The sequence below is a fragment of the Grampus griseus genome (genome assembly GCF_964374135.1).
Source record: "Grampus griseus genome assembly, chromosome: 1".
Taxonomy (NCBI): domain Eukaryota; kingdom Metazoa; phylum Chordata; class Mammalia; order Artiodactyla; family Delphinidae; genus Grampus; species Grampus griseus.
In genome coordinates, this window is record NC_139017.1 from 163,238,339 (window position 1) to 163,265,654 (window position 27,316).

The 27,316-nt window shown below is 47.9% G+C and overlaps 1 protein-coding gene across 1 annotated transcript; it reads left to right on the forward strand.

The window, feature by feature from the left end:
- Window positions 1-6,431: 6,431 nt before the first annotated feature.
- STMN1 (stathmin 1) lies at window positions 6,432-11,899 on the forward strand. Its single transcript, XM_082665096.1, has 5 exons — window positions 6,432-6,485; window positions 8,074-8,146; window positions 8,648-8,820; window positions 10,769-10,960; window positions 11,390-11,899. Exons 2-5 carry the CDS (start codon window positions 8,134-8,136, stop codon window positions 11,459-11,461), a joined length of 450 nt encoding a protein of 149 aa, XP_082521222.1. The 5' UTR covers window positions 6,432-6,485; window positions 8,074-8,133; the 3' UTR covers window positions 11,462-11,899.
- Window positions 11,900-27,316: the final 15,417 nt, after the last annotated feature.

Genomic DNA, 27,316 nt, shown 5'->3' on the forward strand with positions numbered 1-27,316 from the left:
TCCATACTGTTTTCCACAGTGACTGTACCATCTTACATTCTCACCAACAGTGCACAGGTTTCCAATTTCTCCACATCCTCATCAACATTTATTATTTTCTGTTTTTTTGATAGTAGCCATCCTAATGGGTATGAGGTGATGTCTCATTGTGGTTTTGACTTGCATTTACCTCATGATTAGTGATGTTGCTTATTTGCCATTTGTACAGCTTTTTTGGAGGAATGTCTATTCAAGTACTTTGCCCATATTCTTTCTTTTTTAAAAAAACTTTTCATTGAGGTATAATTGACATATGACATTATGTTAATTTCAGGTATACAACATCATGATTCGATATTTGTAGCAGCAAAATTGTTACCATAATAACATCTAATTAACATCTGTCACCATACATGTTACAAAAATTTTTCTTCTTGTGATGAGGACTTTTTAAGATATACTTTCTTAGCAACTTTCAAATATGCGATGCAGTATTATTAACTATAGGCACCATGTTGTACATTACATCCCCATGACTTATTTATTTTATAACTGGAAGTTTATACCTTTTGACCTCCTTCACCCATTTCACCCTCCACTCTGGCAATCACCAAGCTTTTCTCTGTATCTGTGAGCTTGTTTTTTGGTTTTGTTTTGTTTTGTTTTAGATTCTACAGATAAGTGAGATCATACAGAATTTGTCTGACTCATTTCACTTAGCATAATGCCCTCAAGGTCCATCCCTTGGCCCATTTCAAATCAGGTTGTTTCGTTTTGAGTTACAGGATATTAATCCCTTGTAAGATATATAATTTGCAAATATTTTCTCACTTTCTGTGGGTTGCCTTTTTACTCTGTTGATATTGTCTTTTGAGGCACAAAATTTTTAATTTTCCTGAAGTCCAATTTTTCTTTTGTTGCCTGGTGTCACACTAAGAAATCATTGCCAAATCCAACATCATGAAGCTTTTGCCCTATGTTTTCTTCTAAGGGTTTTATAGTTTTAGGTCTTATAATTAGATCTTTGATTCATTTTGAGTTAATTTTTGTATATGGTGTGAGGTAAGAGTCCAACTTCATTTCTTTGCATGTGGCTATCCAGTTGTCCCAGCACTACTTATTGAAAAGACTATCCTTTCCCCCATTGAATGGGTCTTAGCACCCTTGTCAAAAATCATTCAACCGTATATGCAAGAGTTTATTTCTAGGCTCTTTATTCTATTCCATTAGTCTGTATATCTGCCTTTATGCCAGTACCACACTGTTTTGACTCCTGTAACTTTGTAGCAAGTTTCTAAATCAAGAAGTGTGAGTCCTCCAGCTTTGTTCTTGTAGCTACTATCATTTTAAAGGTTCCATTCTATTAGAAAATGCTAAGTTTCTATAAGTGGAAGCTTGAGTGAGAAAGAGGGAAGAGTTGAGTTTGACTGAGGTTTTAGATCTGGAGGGCAAGAGTCTAGCAAAGCCTCTAGCAGAATGGGGAAGTGAGGTATGGTTGGTGGGAAGATGTTAGTTCAATGTGGGTCTTATAGAATTTGAGGACCTTATGGGGCATCCATGAGGAGATGTCCTTTAGGCAGCTGGAAATGTTTTTTAAAGTTCAGGGGAGAGATGGAAGCTCAAGAAGGCAAATAGGGAGTCATCCCCATAAAAGGAATTGTTGGAGGAAGGCATGGAGGTAGATAAGAGGGATGAAGTTTAGAACATAGAGTGAGAAGATGGCAGGGGCAGTGACATCTAGGCCCCGTTCCACTCACACATTTAATGTGTGTGCATTTTACCATATTTTGTTGACTCACATATGCCATTTATTTTTAAGATAGCATTATTTTATATGCCACTAAGAAAATATGCTGTCAGCAATTATGACCTGGTACTTATGGACTATGAGCACACTGATTTCAAAGATACACAAATGTGGGGGAAAATACATCTTAGAATGGATTAAATAAAATATATGCCAGCCACTGTGTCAGGCATCATGGAGAGGGGAGTGGGATACAGCTATGAAGAAGACCCTGCCTTCAATAACCTTCCAATCTCATGGTGACACCTGCAGATACTTCTACCACAAGACTGATTGAGACAGTGATACAGTGCAGGCACCAGAGCTGTTCTGAGATCAGCTGCTGCTTTTCAAGTATTGAGAGGAGTTATTAATATAGACAGAACTGACAGCCATGTCTTTCCTGGGATTTCTAGTCCTCCCCCTCCTTTTCCCTAATGCCTGAAATTTCTAGGAACAAAGCCTTTCCATCCTTTATTTTTTTTTTTGCGGTACGCGGGCCTCTCACTGTTGTAGCCTCTCTCGTTGCGGAGCACAGGCTCCGGACGCGCAGGCTCAGCGGCCATGGCTCACGGGCCCAGCCGCCCCGCGGCATGTGGGATCTTCCCGGACCGGGGCACGAACCCGTGTCCCCTGCATCGGCAGGCGGACTCTCAACCACTGCGCCACCAGGGAAGCCGCATCCATTTTTTAATGAACTGAGATAATGAATTAAAACACCATTGTTTTGTGGTGGGTGTTGAATTGGTACAACTCCTATAAAAGGCAATTTGGAACTATCCAAATTACAAATGTATTTGACCTTTGACCTAGCAATACCACACTTTCAGATATACTTACCCACATGGAAAATGCCGTATATACTAGCTTGTTTATTACAGCATTGTTTGAAATAGCAAATAGTTGGGAATAACCTAAGAGCCATGGATGGGGCACTGGTTAACTAGGTTATGGAACATTATACATTGGATCCCAGATCCAGGAAATGCTTGATGTATGAACAGGGAAAAGATCACTGATATGTACTGTTAACTGAAAGAATGCTAAGTGCAGAGCAGTTACAGCAGACTACCATTTTATTACGAAGTGGGGAATAAGTATACATAGCTAAAATTTGCTTATGTACGCATGGAGAAACCCTAGGATACATAGGAAACTGATACCAATGGTTAAGGTTGGGGAGGTGTAAGTAGAGAATTTGGCAGATGGGGTTAGAGAAGGGAGGAGGACTTCCTATACTTTATTTCTAAACTATGTGAATGTGTTGATCTATTCAAAATGTCGCATTAATTGAATTTTTAAAAATACCCCATAGGAAGAGTTAAGCCAGTGACAATGATTCCCACCGAAAGGAGAAAGTCTACTAGTCATCATTCATTCATTTATTCAGTAACCTATAGTAATCAAGAAACTTCTCTAGCAATAATGGTTAACAAGTCTCAGCACTGAGATGTGCCAGGCATTGTGCTAAGCACTTTCACATACATTATCTCATTTAATCCTCACCACCTCTACCTGGTGGAGGTGTCCAGCACCAGAAGAGGAAGCTGAGGATGAGAGAAGAGGTTCTTGCCTAAAGTCAACTGCAAACATCCAGGCCCCACCATCCAGGGCCAGGCTCAGTTCTGGGCAGGCACTAAGGATACCGAGACAAGGACACAACCCCTGCCCTCGTGGACTTAGTTGTCTAGTGAGGGAGACAGACAAGTAAAATAGCCGATTCACAGACAGGTTTTGAACAGGAAAAGGAGTGTTAGAGCACGATGCCTAAGGATTAGGGGACAAAGGAAACAGTGAGGCTGGGGACAAGGAGAAAACCTCTCCAACGACACCCTTTTGCCGAGGACAGGCCCTGCAAGCAGCAGTGGAACCTGGAGGCGCCTCTGTGGCAGACAACCCTGCAGCCTCAGAACCAACAATGAACAAAGGATGCCGGTGCTCTGTAAGAACAGAGCAGATCTGACAACAGCCCAGCTTGTTTGATCAGTGTAGACATCCCTTCTGCACTTTGAAGCCTGAAGCGCTCTCCTTTAGCTGTCTACACAGATCAAATAAGCTGGATGGCTGCCATATCTCTACTTCACTTTGTGTTAAGCCATAGTCGCAGCCAGCTCCACAGCAATTCGACCAAACCATCTGAGCAGAGGCAAAAATAATTCTCATGGGCAAAGACAGACAAGTCCAAGATGTGAACATTAACTCCTTGCTGCCACTTCAGGAGGGAGTGGATTTTGAAGTTAGTTTTAGGAAGCTTCCAAGAAGGGGGCTTCTGCCCCTCTCCAAAGTGAAATGGCAAAGCTGTTTCCTCTCCTTACAGTCTGAAGTCCTTCCTATTCCAAGGCTCATACATGAACACTCATAAGAGTTGACAATTGGGACTTCCCTGGTGGTCCAGTGGTTAAGACTCCGAGCTTCCACTGCAGGGGGCATGGGTTTGATCCCTGGTGGGGGAACTGAGATCCCGCCTGCAATGCGATGTGGCCAAAAAAAAAAAAAAAAAAAAGAGTTGACAATAGATAGCTGTGGTCTAGTTCTTAGAAAAGCAGCCCCATCCTAAAGAATAGGATCATCCCACCGGACACATTTTTATTCACAGGATCATTCTGGGGGAAACCTTACTCCAGCCCCCTCAAGTCATCAAGCAGCAGTGGGGATCTCAGGAAATCCTTGTCATAGAGGCTGGCAGGACCAGGCTTCTATCAACAAACCCAGGAGCCAAGTGGCATCGTTAAAAAAAGATTAAAAATCTACATGAGTTCTAACATCTTCATTCCTAGCTGTGGTTTCCATGGAAATAGACATCTGCTCCAGGGAGAAAGAAAAGGTGGGGGGAAGCGGTATAAGTGCTTTAAAATAATCAGTGTTTTGAAAGATTTATTTTTTTTTCTGTCATAACATTAATAGTCAGAAATGTGAGATTTTTGTGGCAATTTCTTGTATTAAAAAAAAGTGTATCAAATGGGTGGGACCTTCCTCTGCAAACCTACAGATCAAGTACAAAGACTTCAAGATAAAGGCTGGTTCAGGGGATAGCAGACCTCTTGGCCTTGGGTTTCTTGCTTGTGTGTGTTGCCTGCCAATCTGTCACTTTTCAGTGAGCTCTTATCCCCAATCCTCTTCCTAACGATTTCTGAGATTTTGCTCAGAAAATCTGAAAGATGGAAACACCTGGCTGTTTGGTGGCTAAGTTTGGTCTGAGAGGGAGAAGGCTCTCAGGGTTCAGAATCTGAATTATTCCTGGTCCTGCTCACATGCTAAGGGAAAACCACTTAGACTGGGGGCGGGGGAGAGGCCGACCCCACACAAGGACGATTGTTGGAGAAATGCTGCAACAAGCATATTTCAGGCATCAGTGCATTGCTAATTGTTTGCTTTGTGTGGTGTGTCTGCTGCCTGTATGATCCAGTTTTCCTTGTCTCAGGCACTCTGAATTGTATTTAACTCCAGCATATCCCTAGTGACTAGCTGGACATGGGGAGTCTTTAAATTAGGACTCCTGTTTCAGCAAACTGGGTCGTGTTTGTTTCTTGGTTTGGGGAGGCGGAGCAATAAAATGAAGGTGTCCTTACGCCTAGTCAGGACCTCAAAGCAGGTGCTTTGGTGGAATGACCACTACCGAGGACAGAGCCTTGGTCGGGGGAATGGGAGAAGGGGCTTGGGAACCATGTTCATTTTATTTATTTTTCCTCTGGCTTTTCTGTGGTAAGAATGAGGCTAGTCGTTCTAAGATAGCCAGGGTCAGACCAATTTCCTTTGTGTATCTGCTGTGCTTCTGATCTATCCAGGGCAGGGGGAACCGTGACCTTGTGGCTTCTTTTGTTTTGATTCTTTAAAAGGGACCCCACCGATCAGGGAGCACGTGCTTCAAGAACAAAAGCAACACTTAACTGCAGTCTGTGTAGTAGTCTAGAACTGCTACTGCGCTTCCTTCCCTATCATCCGGCAAAAGGCTTGGCAGAACAGATGGGAGCCTGCATTTAAGCCGAGTGACTTTGTTAGACCAAAGGAGATCAAATTCCAGAGCCTCTTGCTTTCCCCCCACAGGTCTCTGGTCACCAGCTCAGGGACCCTAATATGGTAGCGAGAACTCACACAGTGAGTTAAGGGCCACGCCCGTGCCCTGTTAGGGCTGAGTGGGTTAGAAATTATGATGATGTCACAATACAGGTGACAGATGGGGGCGTCGAGTGGCAATGTCCTGTCACAAGGGCTTGAGCGTCTTAGGTGGCGTTACAGGGTGGGGCACCGAAGGGGCAATGCGCTGTCCGAGTGCTGCCCTTGGGGCGACGTGGGGCAAGTGGCTCAACAGACACGGAGTCCAGGCGGCCACCGTCTGAGAGGTAGAAAGGGACCCTGCCCCGCCCTCTTCCTAAGGATGGGAGAACTGGTTCAGACCCAGGCAGGGTCACCGCATCACCCTGTTCCGCGGCCAGACGACCGTCCAAGCCCCCGGCTCACACCTGGAGACACCGCCAAGAAGCCCTCACCCCTCGCATTGTCCTTCTGTCCCGCCAGCCTGAACTACACTTCCCGAGGTGCTCCGGGGTCCCCAGGGGCGGGGCTCACTTGGGCTGTCGGGGGTGGGGAGGGGCCGGCACGTGCCGCCTCTCTCAGCCAATGCGGAGCCCTGCGGGGAGGTCACGTGCCGCTGTTTGGCGCTTTTGTGCGCGCCCGGGTCTGTGGGTGCTCAGAGTGTGGCCAGGCGGCTCGGACCGAGCAGGTGGGTGCGGGGTTCCAGGAGGAGGTGGCGGCGGCGGCTGCAGGCTGGGGGCAGCGAGAGGGACGCGGCCGGAGGGAGGGGCAGGGTCTTGGCAGCGACCCCTTGCTGGAGGGCGGCGGGCGGGGCCGCGGCCCCAGAGGGGCTGTCGGGCGAGGATCGCTCCGCTTTGTGTGTGGCTCGGGCGGAGCCTCGGCTTTGTCCCTGCTCCCCGGGGGCGCGGCCGTGGTGGGGAGGGGGCGCGGCCTGCTGGACGAGCTCGGTGCGTTAGCCCCGGGAGGTCGTCGAGGAGACAATAGGGGGCGTAGGCCCTCGTTTGGCCCCCACCTTCCTCCTGCAGGCGCGGCCCCGCTGGGGTCCCCATTGTCTGAAGGGGCGGGGCGGCGCCCCCAGGGAGCAGCGCCCGAGAGCTTGACACCCCATGAGAGCGCTCCAGTCCTCATGGCGTGGGGCGGGGACCGCTTGGGTGGCGGCAGATTGGGAGTGAAGGAAAGAGGTGGTGAGCCGATGGTGGGGTACCCCACGTTTTTTTTCCGGGGACTGCCCCACCCGCCCAGCTGCGGCGAGGGTGGGGGCCGCCGCAAGGTGTTTTTGGCGGGAGTTGGTGGGGGCGTCCGCACGGGGCGAGCCCGGGAAGGGCGGAGTTACCCGGATAGGACCGTTGGCCCCGCCTATCCCGCCCCTTCCCACGCGCGCGGGCTCCGGGGTGTTATGAGTTCGGGGAGATTCGAAAAGGCGCGGGGAGGAAGGGGGCGGGGCCAGAGGCCGGAGTGTAGGGCATGCTCTGATTGGTCGGGGGCGGCCTGCCGCTCTTCCTCGCTTGGGCCGGGGCCACGCCCACCCTGGATCTGGTGCTGAGTCTAATGCTCCGCCGGGGTTAGAGCGTGTTGCTGACTCGGAGTTTAAGTTCCAGGTGTTGAGACCCTGTATTCCTACGGTTTTGGTACTAGTCTGGGGTCTACAAGAATCATGACCTTTAAAAAAAATCAAGGGATGTAGAATTTTTCATGAAAAATTCTACACAAGGCAGCAACTATTGTAACCTAAAACCTAGAGGTTCATAAAAACTAATTAATGTTACCAGCTGTTGGACAAGGAGCTTAAACCGCAGGAACAATGGGAGTTCGACATTATTGGTTAATATTAGCTTGGGCGTTTTGTTTTCCACATGGCAGACACAGACAAAGCAGGGTTGGGTATTTCATTTGCACAATGAGTTGTAGGCAGTGTTAAGATGGCTCCGGTCTCGCTAGGCGTTGAACCTGGAATATCTTCTCACCAGGGGGAAAATATAGGGGAGGAAAAAATCTTGTGACTTAAACTCCGTCTAATTTAAAAAATATAAGTATTTTTTGAACAGGCAAGCTCAGTTAACTTCATCTTCTGCAACCAGCGTTCTATTCAATTCACATTTTCCAGTGTTGGAGTATTTTATGGATTTTTATAATTTTCTAGTTAATGATGTCTTATTTAATTCCACAGTAGTGATTTTTCTGACATTGATTTATATGGATGTGATTTGAGGTCCCTTTGAATCGATGGCATGGAAATGCAAAGAAATTGATCGCATGCTTTTGAAAATCGTTTCCAGGGTTTTCCTTGCTAGTGGATTGTGTAGAATACACTGCCAGTCTCTTGTCTTCTGTTCACCATGGCTTCTTCTGGTAGGTAATCTATTTGGAAAATCCAAAATTGTGATGGGCTTCTAATTTTAGGAGATGGCTCAAGTCTTAAGCTTATAATTTGGCACTTGTGTTTTGGTCTTACCAAAAAAAAAATCTATTTTATAAATCAGAGAATAATTAAAAAAGAAAAAAATATTATTACTTGAATGTACTGAGAGCTCATAATTATTGTTTCATTATTAGATGATTTGGCTTGGTGTAAAGCAAAATGTGGAGTTTTGCATAAGTCTTTGTTTTGTTCAGGGAAATGATTGTCAAATACTGATATCTTAGAATGGTATTTATTAATCCAAAAATGTTGAGCTTTGTTTTTCTGGGAGGTGGTATTTAGATAATAATTTCTTGCCTGTAAACACAGCTGCTTCATCAGCCCTAATTCTATTCATTAAATTGATTTGGTTTTTAGAAAACGGTAGAACAGTTTATTAGAATAGGAAAACTCCATTTTTCTGAATATATTATAAATATGATCAAATCCAGATATCCAGGTGAAGGAACTGGAGAAGCGTGCCTCAGGCCAGGCTTTTGAGCTGATTCTCAGCCCTCGATCAAAAGAATCTGTCCCAGAATTCCCCCTTTCCCCTCCAAAGAAGAAGGATCTTTCCCTGGAGGAAATTCAGAAGAAACTAGAAGCTGCAGAAGAAAGACGCAAGGTAAACATCAATTCACAGAAAACAGGATATTTATTAATGTAATATGGCAAATCTGTGTTATTTTTATAAGAGGAGGAAAACAGAATTGTAGCCAGATGGTGATTATAACTGTGAAAATTACATATGCCAGTGGTGGGAACAAAATACCAGCCATCATTTATTGAGCTCCTATTGTGTACCATCTCCTTTACTTACATTCTCCTTTTCTACAGTGACCCTAGAGGGTAGGTGTGGTCTGAGATACTAGGTTAGAAAATGGTCTCAAGAATGTTGTCATTTTTCTGAGTCACATAGCTAGTGAGTATTGGAGCCAGAATTCAAGCCCAGGTCTGCCTGAAACCAAAGTTCATGCTTCTCATGCTTTCTTTTTGAAAAATAGATTTGTTGGTAGATGATTCTTTTTTTGTCTCTTAAGGTTTGGGGTTTTTTTGTTTTGTTTTTTGGGTTTCTGTGTATGTCTGTGGTTTTTTTGTTTTGTTTTGTTTTTTGAGAGCTGTACAATAAAAACATTTTAAATTGCTAGTTATGTGATTGTGTTGCTCAGCTGGCATACTGGTATTGTGGCAGCTATTATCTAAGTACTTCTGTTATAAAGTAGCTATCTTTAAAAAGAACTAGTCAGAAAAGTCAACAAATATTAATATGCTTGTTATAGAAAAATTGAGAACCGCAGAAGTTTATAAGTAGGAAATTAAAAGTGTCCGTTATCTTACTTCGCAGAAATAACTATTGTTAACATTTTGGTGTATTTCCCTCTATTAAAAGTTTCATTAAGAATTTTACAGAAATTCTCATTTAGTCCCCCTTTCCAACAACCTTGTTTGGGGTAAGTGGGTTTAATTTTAAAATTAGAGGAATGAAGGCACAAAAAGGTGAAGTAGTAACCTGCCTACGACCAACACAGTTAGTGTTTTGAAGTCTGGTACATGTAACCACACACATACACTTTGGGCCCCTTTTTAAGCTGCTGTAGCATGTGCTGTGCACCTTTTGGTGCCGCATGTTTTATGTATGTGTGCTGACCCACTGTCAACATGGAATTATTTCCCCAGGAAGAGTGGCTGTGTTTGCAATGGTGTTTCATCTCCCACTTGCTCTTCTTTTTAGTCTGAGTTGATGGAGTTTGATGGAGTTCACTTAGTTTGAGTTCATGGAAGAGATGTAGCCAAAGGCTGGACAGAGACTTTTTTTAGGAATCAGTGCTGGCCCTGTAGTCATTAGTCTGCGCTTTACATAGTAACTGGCTAAATATAGTGAAACTCTTATCACGACTGGGATTTTGAAGAAGAGAATTAACAGAACTAGTGGCAGATGCTCTGAAGTTTTCATGCAAGTTGATGCTTCCAAACACATTGGAATCTGTTTGGCAATAAGCTATTCTGAGTCTGTTGAAGGAGGCACACCGTGGTAACAGAGCTCCAGTGGTCTGGAATTTAATGCAGCTTCCACAGAAAAAAGCTAATAAGCCTTTCCTTGAAACAAATCCTCTGACTTAAATAGTAATCTGGAGGCTTAGTCTTAAATTTTCTATCATTGCCATGTATTTTCTTTTTATCAATATGGTTACATTTTTTATAATGACCTAATTTTCTTTAGGTAGCCTTTGAAGTTAAAAAACCAAAATTCTTTACAATAAAGTGTCATTCCTAAGTGCATGTCACTCAAGTCATCTTGATACCATTAAGCAGTAAATCTTACGAATATTTCCTTAAGGAATAATTGGCCAAGAATCTCTGAACAAATACGGGCAGTCTTCCAAAGTAAATACAAACACTAGAAAAAGAATATAATTTTCACGGTATTTTGATATGGATAATTCAGGTCCTGACTTCAGTATTATTTAGAGATCTAATTTTCTATCTTCAATCCTCAATTAATAATTTCTTTTGTGATTTTTAACTACGCTAAGTAACATTTCAGAGCGCCTAGCCTGTTAAATCTTTTCCAGTCCCATGAAGCTGAGGTCTTGAAGCAGCTTGCTGAGAAACGAGAGCATGAGAAGGAAGTGCTTCAAAAAGCGATAGAGGAGAACAACAACTTCAGTAAAATGGCAGAAGAGAAGCTGACCCACAAAATGGAAGCCAACAAAGAGAACCGAGAGGCGCAAATGGCTGCCAAACTGGAGCGTTTGCGAGAGAAGGTTGGTGTCTCTTCCTGGCTTTGAGGGGCTTAAGAGCTTGAGGTTTGATACACCAACGAAGTGGCTTGGACTCTCTGCCTTGATCACATGTGCTTGGTGTCTTTGTCATCAATTTTGGGGTTAACATGTTAAATCAGAGGCATCTTATATTAAATAAGAAGGAATATTCACCAATTCCCAGCATAATTGCACATTCTTTGGAAGGGCAGTAGAAGGCTGAATCATTAGGTTCCATGAGTGACCCAGGAAGTTCAAAGATGATGTCTTAGAACTCTAGTTATGTGATTCCCATAATATATAATTATATAATAATAGTATATTATTATATATGTTATATAACATACTTACTGATGCTGATTTGGGCCTCTTGGGGGTGTGACCTGGCAGGCTTTTTTTACTTGACTGATGGTATATACTGTTTCTTTACAGGACAAGCACATTGAAGAAGTGCGGAAGAACAAAGAATCCAAAGATCCTGCTGATGAGACTGAAGCTGACTAATTTGTTCTGAGAACTGACTTTCTCCCCCTCCCCTTCCTAAATATCCAAAGACTGTACTGGCCAGTGTCATTTTATTTTTGCCCTCCTGACAAATATTCTAGAAGCTGATGTAGGACTGTATAGGTAGATCCAGATTGTATGATGTTGTTTTAGGGGCTAAAGGGGAGAAACTAAAAGTGTTTTACTCTTTTTCTAAAGTGTTGAAGTCTTTCTAATGTAGCTATTTTTCTTGTTGCATCTTTTCTACCTCAGTACACTTGGTGTGCTGGGTTAATGGCTAGTACTGTATTGGCTCTGTGAAAACATGTTTGTGAAAAGAGTATGTAGTGGCTTCTTTCAAACTGTTAGATGCTGAATATCTGTTCACTTTTAAATCCCAATTCTGTCCCGATCTTAACAGATGCTACTGTACTTGAATGGTTAATAAAACTGCACAGTGCTGTTGGTGGCAGTGACTTCTTTCTGTCCAGGTAATAAATTGTCCAGTGATAGAGACCCTCCTAGTTTATATTTGTTCCAGATGGGGCCTTTAGGCTGGCGGAAATACCCAGCACACACATCACTGCGAGGTCTCTGCCCTGGAGTTTCTCGCTCCAGAGTCGTATGCATTGTCTTCTTCCACAATCGTCACTTTGTTGTGATGCCTCGGCTCCGATCAGCTGTTACGATAGTGTTTCAGATGTTTATTGGCAAACAAGCATTTTTTGTTTCTGTGCCCCCATTAAAAAGGCAAATGGTGTTTCTAGAGAATAGTTCAGAGAAATCTTAAGATCCTAGTTAGATATATTTGATGGTTTATTTGCTTTATGTTACAGCTGGGGGTGGCGTGAATCCTAATGCTTTCCTGCCATAGGAGCCATTTCTCAAGAATCAAAAGAGTAGTAAAACCTTGTGGACCACTATAGCAGCCCTTATGCACTGAGAAAGGGAACCTTATTTTCTGGAGCAGCATTGACTTGGGTGGTGAAGGTTGGCAGTTGCTTCATCTTGTATCCAGAGGTTACAGTGTTCACAGTTGTCAAGGATTGCCTCTCAATTCCGGGAAAGCCTGTGGCAGCTTTCCTAGGCCATTTGGGAAATAGCCTTAATTACATATGATTATTTGCTTCTCAGACATCTGTGGAAAAGCTCTTGGAAGCCACGCTCCTTGAAAGTTTCCAGGATGACTGCTAATACTGCAGTGGGGTCTGCATGTTGCCATGCTTATGCCTCTGCAGCTCTTGATCTGGGTTTCACCAAACTTAGAATAATAGCCTACCAACCTTTCTTCTATGTTGTTAGGATTAAGTGAGTGTGTGTGTGTGTGTGTGTGTGTGTGTGTGTAGAGCACACTTAGAACTGTATTTAGTATATATTTAGCACTATATATAAATAACTTTTTAACCAGAGGCTAGTGAGTGAGCTAAGTATATACTCTTGAGGTAGAAATGACTATGAAGCTTTTGTATGCCTTGAATTGACTTATAAATTTACAAGGTGATCAATTGTAGGGGTTCTGAAAGAAGGCTGAATTTAAAGAGTCATGACCATGTAGGGCAAACAGGAAAAGGATCAAGTGTAGTTCGGTTAATGATGGCAATACCTGAACACATAGGCAAAGGTGAGGCTTGTGTGCATATAGTAGGTATTAGACGTTTGCATGGGTGAGATGGTGCCTCTGGGAGTCTTTAAAGCACCAGTTCTGAGTAGTTGGGATATAAAGATGGCGTGAAGATAGAAATTTGGAGTAATGATCCTAGGTGTCCTACGGTTAGCAGTAAGTTTTTGTTTATGTGGGACATGTAGGCTAGGTAACAGAGATCAGGAAAAAGCAAGAAGAGGGTCAAGATGGGCTTGAGAGATCCCCCAGTTAGTTACAGCCAACCCCACAGTGGCCCTGACTTAGTATCAAAAAGTGGTTCTGAGCTCCCACCGTGCGACAACAATTGTCACAGGGAACTGAAGAGGATGCATCTTACCAACAAAATCAGAAGCCCTGGCTTTTCTATTTTACCTCTGACCTTTGGAGACATACTAGTCCTGGGCCTCAGTTTTCTCCAGGATAGAATGAGAGGGTTGAACTAGGTTAAGTAATTTCCACGCAAAGTCTTTGCCTATAATTTGGAGAGAAGGAGGAGTGGGTGTTCAGGAGCTTCTGGGGAATGTTTCTGTGCTTTCCTGGGCCCGGGGACTCTCTGTCCTGTACTTAGAGTGAGCAGGGCCAGCCTCTCCTGGCAGGACTTATGTCATAGGTTGGGCTTGTAAGGCCAGAGTGGTTTGACTGTCACCACGGAGGACACTCTGTTTCCTTTGACTTGAGTGGAAAATGAGGTGCGTCCCTTCTTCCTGAGGCTTTTGTGCTTGGACATGGTGATTGAGTGCCCTCAGCAGAAGAGAGAGGTTTGAGGGATGAAGAAAGCCCTTAAATCCACGTTTAACAAGCTGCTAGAGTGTGCCCCACATTGAGCTATGTGCTAGCGATGAAAAGATGAGATGGGGTCCCAGCACACCTTGTGCTTATGGATGAAGCGGGCAGGAGGGTTGTGGAACACTTTGCTGAGAATATGGTCTCGACCACATGCTTGTACTTGGCCAAGTGTGTTTTGGTGGTTTGGTGAAGAGTGTAACCACAGGCGTCGGTGGTCTGGAAAGCTTAATAGAGGAGGGAAGACTTGAGCCAGTCCTTTGAGAAGTCAGATGTTGACCCAAGCATGCACTGACGAGCACGCACTTTTTGAGAACCTGCCATGATTACTGACTCATGGCAGGCTCTCATTCCCTTTATCCTAAGCAGTGGGGCTTTAGAACACAGGAATGGTAGTGTTCAGTGAACAGAGCCGTTTTGAGGGAGAGAAAATGGAGGCAGGGGCAGGATGAATTGGAGAGAAGGCGATGGAGACCACAGCAGGAGGCTGTCTCAGCAGCACGGGGATGAAGTGATGAGCGTCTGAGCTGGAGGGGGCCACCCCATATAACTGTCCTCCCAGGTAATGGTTTGACCACCTTACTGTTAGTTTGACTTCTGAATCACTGTTGAAAGTGATTTGTTTGGGAACAACAAGAAGATAAGGCCAGGCTCCTTATAGAGGAGATTCCCCCTTTGGACGGGAGGCTGGATTAGGTGCCCTGGAAATTCCCTTCCACATTCAAGACTAGTTGCAGGTCTTCGCTACCTGGTTAGATCAGGGACCAACCATATCTTGGCCATTGAGGATCCCTCCACTGAGCTGAACTTCAAGGCCCCAGAAACATCGCTGGCACTTAAGCCTCTTGCCGTCTGCCTCCTCCCTCATTGCCCAGGTCAAATAGAAGGTCCCCATGGCTCAGGCCCCTGCCAGTGGAAGCTGGTGTTCTGCACTTCAGCGGCACCAGGAAGGTTTTCTGACTTGTTTTACACAGGCACTCAGATTTGTAAAACAGTTGCAGGGTTTGATAAGTTCTGAAATGCAGCAACCTCAGTGGAGGGAGGGGCTCTGGCCCATAGTGGGAAATGCCCAGCTTTCTCCCAGTGTGGTCAAGAGCAGTACCTTCCCTGTCCTTGGGCACCAATCCTACTAGGGGCCAGTGGGCTGTGAAATTGATCCAAGGGGAGAAGAAATAGGCGGGAGACTGGCCAGATGCCCGTGGCCGCTACAGCAGAATGGTGGGTACAAGGAGGACTGAGCTCTGGGGGTGCAGCAGTCCCTGGGCCTTGCTGGGAACAACAAGAAGATAAGGCCAGGCTCCTTACGGAGGAGATTCCCCCTCTGGAGGGGAGGCTGGAGGCCTGTGGCCTCCCACTCCCCTCTCTGGGGAGAAGCTCCAGTATCGCTGGGATTGGGGGGGCCTTGGTGGGGTTCTCTGCGAAGCCTAGGCTCCCTCTTACGTGGTCTCACAGCTCTCTGTACTTCATGGCAGCGGCTAATCATTATTTGCATCATCTCAATGGATTCCCAGAGCAACCCTATGACATTATCATGCCTGTTTCACAGGCAAGAAACGAGGCAAGTGAGACAGGTTAAGGTATTTGCCCAAAGTGACATAAACGGCTAGGTGTGGAGTCAGGAATCTAACCCAAACTTTTTTTTTTTGCGGTACGCGGGCCTCGCACTGCCGCGGGCCTCGCACTGCCGCGGCCTTCCCCGCTGCGGAGCACAGGCTTTGGACGCGCAGGCCCAGCAGCCATGGCTCACGGGCCCAGCCGCTCTGCGGCACGCGGGATCCTCCCGGACCAGGGCACGAACCCGCGCCCGCTGCATCTGCAGGCGGACCCCCAACCACTGCTCCACCAGGGAAGCCCTAACCCGAACTTTTAACCCCCATGCTATGCTGCAGCTCCTCATGTTTCACAAATGAATTCATATCATGCAATTATTTATTTCAAGTGTGTCTCTCTAGTTAAAAGGAAGCGTCCCCCAGAGCAGGAGCTGTGCCTGTCACATCACTGGATCTCCAGCACTGAGCCTGGCACAGGGTGGGAGGTTAATAGGTGCTGAATTATGAGTGGGTGGTGACTCCTCTGGGCACCCGCTTTGTTCTTGTCCTGTGTAGACCCCGTGGGGAGTCAATCCAATTTTCTAGAAGCAAAGACTGGATGTGTCCTGACTTTGCAGACTGGCCTTGGAGGTGCCCAATCCTAAACAGCATCTTCCTAGATCCAAAGGCGCCAACTGGTGGCCTGCAGCCAGAGTCGGTCAGCAGGCGTGTTGTCTTCACTCCATGCTGTGCTTTAAATTTTTGAATTAGGTGACAATTAATTACACTTGGAAATATGATTTCAGGCTTATCTTGAAAAACCAGATCTGGCCACCCTGGGCTCACAGTCCCACGGAGCAAGCTCTGGGCAGCTGCTGCCCCCTTGAGGTGGGATGTGTGCTCTCTAGCTCTCCGTTCCTCTGATCCACCCACTTCTGTCCGTAAGGACCGCAGCCCCAGGTATAAATACAGGCCTAGAGTTTGCAGTTCCTGACATGGACGACAGCCACTTCATCAGTCAGCCACACGTTTTTTTTTTAGGTCAAAGTCCAATCAGTACAAAAGGATATATAAAAGTGCCACTCCTTCCCAACGTCCCCCAGCTCCCCTCCTGGAGGTCCCCGAGTCTCCTTCCACAGACATGCTGCACCACTATGACCACAGTCACTGAACACTCGAGGGCACCTCTTATGGGCCAGACACCAGCTGGGCATCAGAGTCACATGGCACTTTTTCAAAATACAGAGATTCAGGACCCTCATCAGACCTTTGGAGGTAGACTTTCTAAAATTGGAGCCCAGGTGTCTAGATCTCTCAAAAGCCCACAGTATTTTCTGTTGCTCAGCCAAGCAGAGACCACTGTACTCAGATGCAACATCCCAAACACGGGTGCCTCTCTGGAGTACCCCACAGTCTGGTGGAGATGGGCCCGGAACCCCAGTCATCAGCGCAGCTGCTCAGAGTTGTGCAGATAATACCCTGCGCAAGAGCGCCTAGCCAACGCCTGAAATCTGGCCAGACCCACAAACCAAGGCCTACCATACCCCAGAAGAGTAGGCACCACTTTCAAATTTTCCACGTCAGCCATTCAATGAGAATACAGGGAGAAGTGTGCAGTGGGGGCTGGGGGCGCCTCAGTTCCACTGTGGGCCTAGGATGACTTCCTGTAGGAGGTGATGCTTGGGCCAAGTTTGCTATAGAGGTTAGATCACAAAGAAGATCACAGTTCTACCCTGTACTTCTCTCTCTCCCAGTTCACCCCACTCCATCCCCTACCTCACAATTCCCTATACTTATCAGGGGCCACAAACGGGGACACATTATTAATAATGCACATCAAGAAGACCCTGGGAGAGAGACGAGGGTGGAAGAAGGGGTCCAGACATAATTCAGATCAGTGTGCCTGGCCTGGGGCTGCTTGGGGTGACTGGCTTGGTATCCAGAAGTACCTGCTTGGGGAGCAGAAACCTTGTTCCTTCTGGAAGGTCTCCTGAGAGGCTCTGCAAAGCCAGAGTCCACCTCTCAGCAGCCTGAATCAGTACTATCAAAGAGCAGACCTGGGGCTTCCCTGGTGGTGCGGTGGTTGAGAGTCCGCCTGCCGATGCAGGGGACGCGGGTTCGTGCCCCGGTCCGGGAGGATCCCACATGCCGCGGAGCAGCTGGGCCCATGAGCCATGGCCGCTGGGCCTGCGCGTCTGGAGCCTGTGCTCTGCAACGGGAGGGGCCACAACAGTAAGAGGCCCACAAAAAAAAAAAGAGCAGTCCTGGGACTGCTGTCAGTCCACAAAATGTTACTGGTCTGCAATGAGATAAGTACAGAAATGGAAAGTAAGCATATAGAAACTCTCATAACAATCTTACAAGGTCTGTTGAAGACTATTAAAGTTGAGGCTAGCATTTTGCATCTTTTTTTTTCATTTCATCAAAAATTTTTTTATTGTAAAATATACATAGCATAAAATGTACTGTATTAATCATTTCTAAGTGTACGATGCAGTGGCATTAAGAACATTCATAATGTGTAACCGTTACCACTATCTAGTGTATTTAATTTTACAAAAGTCTAAGTTCTTAGCAGATTAAAAACCAATTTTTTTTTTTTAGTTTGAGAAGCACTGACCTAAATCTTGACCTGTGGGCTCCCCAAAGCCTTGAAGATTTGGGGGGGAATATGCTCCTGATTGATTCATTGTTTTAGTTTCATTTCCCCAGACTGCTGAGCTGAGATTTGCCCCAGAGAGTGGGGGGTGCTGAGGCCCAGGCTCCCTGGGCTAGAGGCATGGAAGGATGGGCACCACCCTGGAAGGGAGGGGAGGAGGCATCGTGCTGCCCGGGGCTGGGGCAGGACAAGGGGCTCTCCCTGGGCAGGGCTGCCCTGTGCTCCCGGGGCAAGAAGCCCGCATGATAAGCTGTGGGGGTATCTGGCAGGCCTTCCTCCTGACTCAGCTGGGGGAGGCTTTTGTTTAGAATTCTAAGAATGTCAGCTCCAGCTGGAAGGGCCCTCAGTGACCAGTGTCTACCCTCCTTGTTTAGAGGAAGAGCTTGAGGCCAGAGAGAAAGGATGGCCCAAGGTTACAGCCAGTTAGTGTTGGTCCCAAATCCAGGCCTTTCAATTCCCAGGCAGAAGCGGGGCAGGGCTTTGTGGAGTCACACAGACTGAGGTTGAAGTTCTAGCTCTGTTAGCTCTTCAGGGGCGTTGGGCATCTGCGCCCTCACCTGTGAAATGGGGAGAATCCCTCTCAGGCTGGATGAGTATTGAGTCTGTGCTGGGTTTAAGGAAGTGCCTCCTAGCACATGGCCTGGGCAGGACAAGTCGGTCCCCTGCCCCTCCCTGCCCCTCCCTGTCCCTTCCTGCCCAGTGATCCTCTTCTCAGTCTGCTGTGCTCTGAGGGATCACTGTGGCTGAGGGGACAGGAAGGCAGACCCTCTCCCTCTGGACTGTGGAGAACAGGAAACGTAAGCCAGGGCACCGGCCCGTCTTTGCGGCTCCCTCCCCAGCTGGCCATCATCCCTCCACACTTGGCTCCTCTGCCAGCCCTCTGAGCATCTCAGAGACATTTTTGTTCTTTCTGGGACTCAGAACCTTTGTAAAATGAGGGTGTTGAACCAGAAGAACTCAAGTCCATTTTGGGGAGTGGGTGCTAAAGTTTGGATGCTTTACCTTTCTGTATCTTTTGTGGGAGAGTCAGACTTCCAGCGGGTCAGACTGGGCTGCCCCTGGGTTACCAGCCACCTGCCTCTCTCTGTCGTTGCCTCTTTGCACTTTCTGACTCTCTGCTGTCTCCCTTTCCTCCTCCTTTTATGGCTAAGGTGTTTTGAGCACTTACTATTTGCCACACACCATATAAGTGTTTTACATATTCCATCTTAATGAATCCTTAAAACTTTCTTGTGAATTAAATATTATTCTTATTCCATGAGAGGAAACTGAGGTTCAGAGAGGTTACAGTACTGACCCCATAGCTTGTCAGTGGCCAAGCCAGCAGGGGGCGCTCTCAACATTATTCCCCAGATGGTCGGAGTAGAGCGGACTCCATGTGGTGCCTGCCTGTGCTCACCTCCTCCCTCCCGGTTTCCCCAAATGGGCTCTCACTTCCACCCCAGGGGCACTCTGCCTGGCAGGATCACTTGGGCAGTGAGGGAGGAGGGTTTGGATGTCGGTGGAAAGTTGGTCACTTGTTGGTTTCAGTTTCTGACATATCTCAGGTATCACGTTCCCTACCCCCAATCTCCTTCCTCTCCTTTCTATTTAGATGTCCAAGAGCTGGAAATTTCCTTAAGGGAACACCCAAAACAACCCTCTCCACTCATTCATTTATTCACTGAATAAATACTGAATCCTCCTACATGTCCAGCACAGTTTTAGACCCTGGGGATACCGCTGTGCACAAGGCAGACATGGTCTCTGCCCTCATGAGCTTACATCCTGGTGGAGGAGAAAGACAGTAGAAAAGCTTATGAGGAGTGCATGGAGAACACGAAAGGGGTGATGTGTTGCAATAATAGGCAGTGACCATGGCAGGGAGTGAGGGGTCTCCACAGATAGATGGGCAGGGGGCAGTGTGTTCCCAGCAGAGGAAAGAGCTAGTGCAAAGACCCAAAGGCAGGAGCCAGCAGGTGTGAGGAAGGGGTACATACAAAGCCTGCTTAGCTGGATGAGGTGAGCAAGGAGGTCTGGGGCAAGGGAGGCTGTTAGGGCCCAGCCATGCAGGCCTGTGGGCCGGGCGGGGTTGCATTATATTCTGTGTGATATGAAGCCTCTAGGGGCTCTAGGGAGTGACGTGATGGGGTTACGTTTGTAAGGGATCCTTCAGCCACTGTGAGGAGGATGGATGTAAAGTGAGCAGGAGTGCAGGAGGGAGAGATGAGGGTAGTTTGGACTAAGGTGGGGTCAACAGGATGGAGAGACAGGGTCGGATTCAGGATCTATGTCACAGTGGAGCCAACAGGATGCTGATGGGCCGGCTGTGGGCTGTGGGGTGAGGGCTGACCCCTGGGTTTTTCACGTGGGCGACTGAGTGGAGGGGTCATCTACTCCTATGAAGAAGTCTGGGGACGGAACAGATGTGGCGGCTGCAGGCTGGGGAGAAGCAATGACTCCATTTAGCTATCATGGCAGACGTTGCTGGCTGCCCTCCCCATATCAACTCTCTCCTTCTTTGTAACAGAAGCCTGACAGGCTTTTCTTTAAGTATTGACCTTTTGCCCTTTTCCCATCCTCCTCCTTCCTTCCTGGAATGGAGCCATGATACTAGAGGTACAGCATCCACCTTGTGACCATGAGGATAAAAGCCACATGATAAGATGGCTGGAGCAGGAAGGTAGATGGAGCCTGAGTCCTTGGTTATACCAGTGAGCTGACATACCTGGACTGCCTGCCCCCAAGTTCCTGTTATGGGGAGCAAGTTTTTCCTTTTACTTCTTTAAGCCACCGTTTTGTGGCTTTTCATTGTATGCTGCTGAATGCAATTATAGCTAATGGAATCATGCTGAGTTTGAGATTTGGGTGGGAGGGAGCCAGAATTCAATCATTCATTCAAGAAATGTTTATTGAGGACCTATTATGTACCAGACACCCTTCTAGGTGCTGAGAATTCAGCAGTGAATAAAACAGGCAAAAATACGTGCCCTCGGGCTTCCCTGGTGGCGCAGTGGTTGAGAGTCCGCCTGCCGACGCAGGGGACACAGGTTCGTGCCCCGGTCTGGGAAGATCCCACATGCCGCGGAGCGGCTGGGCCCATGAGCCATGGCCACTGAGCCTGCGCGTCCGGAGCCTGTGCTCCGCAATGGGAGAGGCCACAACAGTGAGAGGCCCGCATACCGCAAAAAAAAAAAAAAAAAGAAAAAAAAAATACGTGCCCTCAAGGAGTTTACACTCTGGTGTAATCTGGAAGCCAGACCTGAGTTCTGGGCTGTACATTCTCACTTGATCCAAAGGTAGTAAGGTTTGAAGTACAGACAGGTGACGGGGCTAGAGTGTGGCACATCTGTTCTCACAACCTTCCTCACCCACCCACTATGTTTGTAAATCAAAATGGTCAATGTATTTCTCTAGTGTTTTCTATGAGCCGAACACGGGGCTGCATTCTCTATGAGGCTGGTGTTTTATTATCACCCCCATCTTGCAGGAAGTTCAAGAAATCAGCCCCCTGGGACTTCCCTGGTGGCGCAGTGGTTAAGAATCCGCCTGCCAACGCAGGGCACATGGGTTCTATCCCTGGCCCGGGAAGATCCCACATGTCGTGGAGCATCTAAGCCCGTGCGCCACAACTACTGAAGCCCGCAAGCACGAGAGAAGCCTGCGCAACGAGAAGCCACCTCAGTGAGAAGCCCGTGTACCGCACTGAAGAGTAGCCCCCGCTCCCGGCAACTCGAGAAAGCCCGCGCGCAACAACAAAGACCCAACGCAGCCAAAAATAAATTAAAAAAAAAGAAATCAGCCCCAGTCACACAGCTGATAAGTGGCTGTGCTGGGATTTGAACCCAGGACTTTCTGACTTCAGAAACTCCACTGTACTCACTGCCCCCCTGGGCAACCTCATGGCCCCTTTTCCCTACACCCCTTTTGGTCATTGTTTGGCAAACCATTTCCTGATTTCCCCTTTCTCCTTGCTTTGGGCGGGGACTGTGTCTCTTTTTCGTCTGTCTAGTCCGGGCACCCTTCATTCATTCGTCCCATTTTTCAAGAGGATTTCTTTGCAGTGAGTGCTAGGAATGCAGGACAAGTCACAGAACAACACACTCAGCCCAGGAGGAGGACAGGCAATTAATAGGAGTCAGTGTACTGGGTGTCGGTATCAGAAGAGTCAACAGAAGCACAGAAAAGGACAACCAACTCAGATCGAAATAGTGGCGACCAGTCGGGGAGGACTTCTTGGAGGAGTTCACACCTGAGCTGAGTCCCAGAGGAGAAGCAGGAGTTGAGCAGGTGAAAAAAAACAGTGGTGGGTGTTTCAGACAAAGGGAGCATTACATGGAGGGCTGAGAGAGGTGAGGTGGCAACATGTGGGGGTGACTGGACTGTGGATGGAGGGGCAGTAGGGAGGCACGAGGCTGGGAGACCACGCAAGGCGTTGTCAGCCAGGACAAGGAGTTTGGACTTGATTTGGACTTGATTTGGTAGCCACTGGGCAGCCACCGATGGGTGGTGAGCAGGGTGGGTCCAGGTCAGATTTGTCTGGGCAACCCATAAACACTTGTTGCTGGAATGAACCCGTGGAAGAAGGAATGAAAACTATGGGGCTCCGTGCAGGGAGGGGACGGTTGAATGAGCTAACAGTGGAAGGACACGTCAGGCAGCCACCTGGATGCTGGACACCACTTCTGTCACCTCCTCCTCCATGACTCCCATGACTGGACCAGCACCATCACTGTCTGGAATCTTTACGGGAGCCTCCACACTAGCCCCCCCCCCCCAAATGCTGCCCCGGCCCCTCTACAGTGTGTTCTCGAAGGCAGTCCCATGACCCTCTGGAGTCAAGTTCTCCACCCCAGCGCTCTGCTCGAGGCCTTTGCTACCTCGGCTACATCAACATGGAAGCAGCAACTGCCACGTTCATGCAGCCCTTCACCCTCAACGACTCGGGCACGTGCAAAGCTGGCTTTAGCGGGAATGATGCCCCCAGAGCGTTCCATGGGACAGGACAGATATGTGAGTGATGAACTCAGAACAAGAATGGCGTCCTGACCCTGAAGGGCCCCCCCTTGACCTGGGCTGACATGGAGGAAGACCCGGCATCACGCCCTGTTCCACGGCTTCACGTTGCCCCGAGGAATACCCTGTTCCCTTCACCAAAGCTTCACCAAACTCTAAGACCAAGAGAGAGGATGACCCAGGTGGGGTGTGAGACGTCCAGTCCCCCCTGCCCCCTGCCCCACGTGTGCTGCTGCCCAGCCTCTGTTCATGCCACCGGGATGGTTGTGGACTCGGGAGCAGTGCCACCTACACGGTGCCCAACAGTGAGGGCTAGCCCTGCCCCCCACCAGCATCTGGGCTTGGCCAACAGTGACTTGAGAGATGACCTCATAGAGATCCTGACAGAAAGAGGTTATGGCTTCACTACCACAGCTGGAAGGGAACTGGTGCTTGACGTTGGTGGGACGCAGTGCTACGTCACCCTGGACCTGGAGCAGGAGACGGCCCTGCTGTGTCCTCCTCCTCCTTCCCCTAGAAGGGCCATGAGCTTCTGATGGCCAGGAGGTCGCCCCTGGCAAAGAGAGGACCTGATGCCTGGCAGGAAGCTCTCTGATCCCATCACCTTCTTCTCTTCCCCTGCTGTCCTCAGCAGGCCAGCCAAGGCCCTGCTTCAGGGCTTTTGTACAGCAGTCCCCCCTTATCCGTGGGGGATATGTTTCAAAACCCCCGGTGGATGCCTGAAGCCGCAAATAGTACCGAACCCTATCTACATATGTGATGTTTTCCCCTTTATCCTATGTATACATACATACCTATGATAAAGTTTAATTTATAAGTTAGGCGCAGTAAGAGATTAACAACAATAATAAAATAGAACAATTATAACAATATACTGTAATAAGTTATGTGAACGTGGTCTCTCTGTGGCTCTCTCTCAAAATTTCTTATTGTACAAATTTAATGCCTTTTCCATCTAAGCATTCGCTGTGCACAGTGACCATAACTTTTGTAATTTGAAGCGTGACGGCAAAACTAGCTCGAATTTCTTTACCTTCTTGACAATTTCATGGATAGACGATTCAGTCAACCTCAGCATAGAATTTTTTTTCTTTCCTTGTTAAGTCCACAACTTTCACCCTTTCACTTAAAGAAAAACTTTTCTCTTTGGCGCATCCGAATTGCCAGCATCACTGCTCTTGTGCTTTGAGGCCATTATTTAGTAAAATAACGGTTGCTTGAACACAAACACTGCGACTCCTGACAGGTGTCCTGATAACCCAGCTGGTTACTGAGTGAGTAGCGGGTGGGATGCACTGGACAAAGGGATGATTCTCGGCCTGGGCAGGACGGGGCTGGACCACACGAGGTTTCATCATGTGACTCAGAATTGTTTACTTCTGTAAATTTCCCATTAATATTTTCTGGCTGTGGTTGTGGTGGGTAACTGAAACTGAGGTAAGGGAAACCGCGGATAACCGGAAACTATAGTACTTGCTGTTCCCCTGATAATCACACAAATGTCGCCTTATTCACAGCAAGACCTTCTTTGGTCACCCTCCCGACCCTGCCCCCAGCATCACAGCCTTTTCCTTACCCTGCCTTGTTGTATTCACAGTATCTATGTATATTCTCTTTCCCCCATTAGGAGACAGGTGTCTGTCCAGTCCTGAGTCTGTCCTGTCCTGAGTCCCTGGCACCTAGAATAGGGCCCAGCACAGAGTAGGCGAGGTGCTTCATAACTACTTGTTGAAGGAAGATGGCTGGGCCACTGACAAAGCCTGTGTGGCCTATAACCAGGTGTTTGTCCCCCACCACCACTGCTGTGACCTCTCTCCAGCTCCAAGGCACTGTGTCTCCCACCAGCTGTCAGAGGGATAGTGGAAATTTCCATTAGAAACTGGAACAATAGCCACATTCCCTGAGCTTGGCTAGAGGGGCTGAGAGGAAATTTCCATGAACCATGTCTGGCAGCCTGACAGAGTGGCCCAGGAGCCCAAGGAGGGGCCAGGGGAGGACCAATCTCATGGACCTCTAAACCTGCCCCAGCCCAGACTGGTGTGCAGCATCCTTTGCGGATCTGCAGATCTGGAACTCCATCTGGGCTTATCTCACACTAGGCCCAACCTGCTGGGGCCTTGGGCATCCTCCAACCCTGGAGCCAGAGGGACCTTTAGCCATCATCAAGTTCAATCCCCTCCTTTTCAAGATAGAGAAACTGAGGCCCAGAGAAGGGAAGCAATTTGTCCCAGGTCACACAGAAAGTTAGTGACAGACAATGGACTCAAACTCACTGCTCTGCCTGGGTTTTTGTTCTCTTCTCTTCCATTCCTTCCCTCCCTCCTGCCCTTCCCTCCCATGGTCCTCCAGCTAATCTTTCCCAAGGGCCACTTCCGGCCAGCCCAGTGCCCTGGGCCCTGAGCTCCCCACCCTGGAACCTCAGGCCTTGAGGTTATGTCATTGCCACTTCCTCCTATGAGACCTCCAGTGCTCCCTGCCCCTCCACTCTATACCCTGTCCCTGCCACCAACTTTGCCACACGTTTAAAAATCCTGATGCCCTGATTGTTCCCCATATCAATTAGATTAGAACGTCTGGGGGTGGGGTCCAGTCTTCAGTATTTTTTTAAAGATCCCTGGGTGATTCCATTGCAGCAAAGTTTGGAAGCCACGGTTTTGGCCTTGATTAATCTCACCTCCACCTCCTGTCCCTTTGCCCCGAGGTTGAAGATTAGCTGGTGATACAGTATATATATTTTTTCTTCCAGATCTACTTTCTGTTGCATGGGCCTGGGCCTCAAGCCAGACCTCAACTGAGCAAACCTCTCTCCCGCCTGCTCCTGCCCTTTGCCCAGCTCTGGGCTTCCAGTCTGACTAGATCGTGTGGTCTGACTGCCTCACCAGCACCAGGTGATCATTAAATATTTGCTATTAGTGATAGCGATGACCTCAGTCCGGCCAAGAGGATCTTTGACATGGAAGAAAGAAAATGGCTTTGGTGTCAGGCAAACCTGAATTCTAACTCTAGCCAGTTCTATTTGCTGTTTCTGGGTCTTAGTTTACTCAGCTATGAAGGGAGGTTGAGTGAGGGATGAAAATGCCTACCTTATAGTTTGCTGTAAAGCTCAGATATACTACCTAATGTCGTGGTCCGAGCGTGGGTTGGAAAAGAATTTCCAGACACAAGGCAGAATGTAAGGAAGATAGAGTTTATTAAAGTGAAAGTGTCGTTGCAAGAACAGAGGGCTGAATTCCTGGTAGCCAGGGAAAGTCGATAATGAGCATGGGTTGCTTATCTGTTTTTATAGCCACGGAACCTGTTAAGTCATCTGCTGACTGGGCAGAGTATGTATACTTTCAGTGTGCTGAGCGGGAGAAAAACAGGGCAAATGTCTTTCCTTATATGGATGGGAAAGGGACAGGGCACGCTGCTTGGGAGGGCTCTGGGACATTGCAATGGTCACATTGTGACAGAGTGATAGGAGTCCTGTAGGTCTTTGTCCTGGCAATAACGGCCCTTTGAGTTTACCTTGTTTTTTGTCCTTGGGGCACACCACGCCTAATACATGTAGAAGGCCCAGCAGCTCCCCATCCAGTTCCTGTGGGAACAGGCTGCTCCTGCCCAGATGGTGGGCAACTGTGACGGTTTCTGTGGGTGGGAGAAGTGGAGCCTTAGGAAGGAAGGTGGCTGTGACCCTGCCCAAGGGGGCTTCCTCCCAGGGCAAGGCACCTGCAGTGGAGAGGTGCATGGGGAAGGCAGAAGTGGAGGGGTGGGGGTCATAAGGGGTCAGCGGGAGAGGGCCACCACCCTGCCTGGGATGCAGCATGAAGTCCTCGGTGGGACTTTCTCTTAGGAACCCACAAAAGCGTCCCATGAGGACAGAACCTGCATGTGGGGACCTGCCATGCCCGGAAGCACCAAAGTGCAACCGCAGCCATGCCAGGCAAAGAATAACTCTCCTGCTTCTGTCTGTTCCTCCGAGGGGTCAGAGAGGGGAAGCTTTAGACCGAATAGAACCTGTAAATTTTAATGGAAAACAGAACTGGACTTCCTGTAACTCAGAAAATGAGACTGCGCTTGTACACCCAAGAGGGAAGGGGTACAGGAGCATCTTGAGCAGAAACAAGGGTCTTCAGAGAAATTAAGGGGGCGCCGGCAGGAACGAACCATGGGACTGCCGGTGCCAGGCCGAGTCCAGCCTGATCAGCGACCGGCTGCCCTTGTGTTTGTATTATAAAGCCAGTCTGTGCTGGGCATGGATGGAGCTGTTGCAAATTCCTGTGCCACCT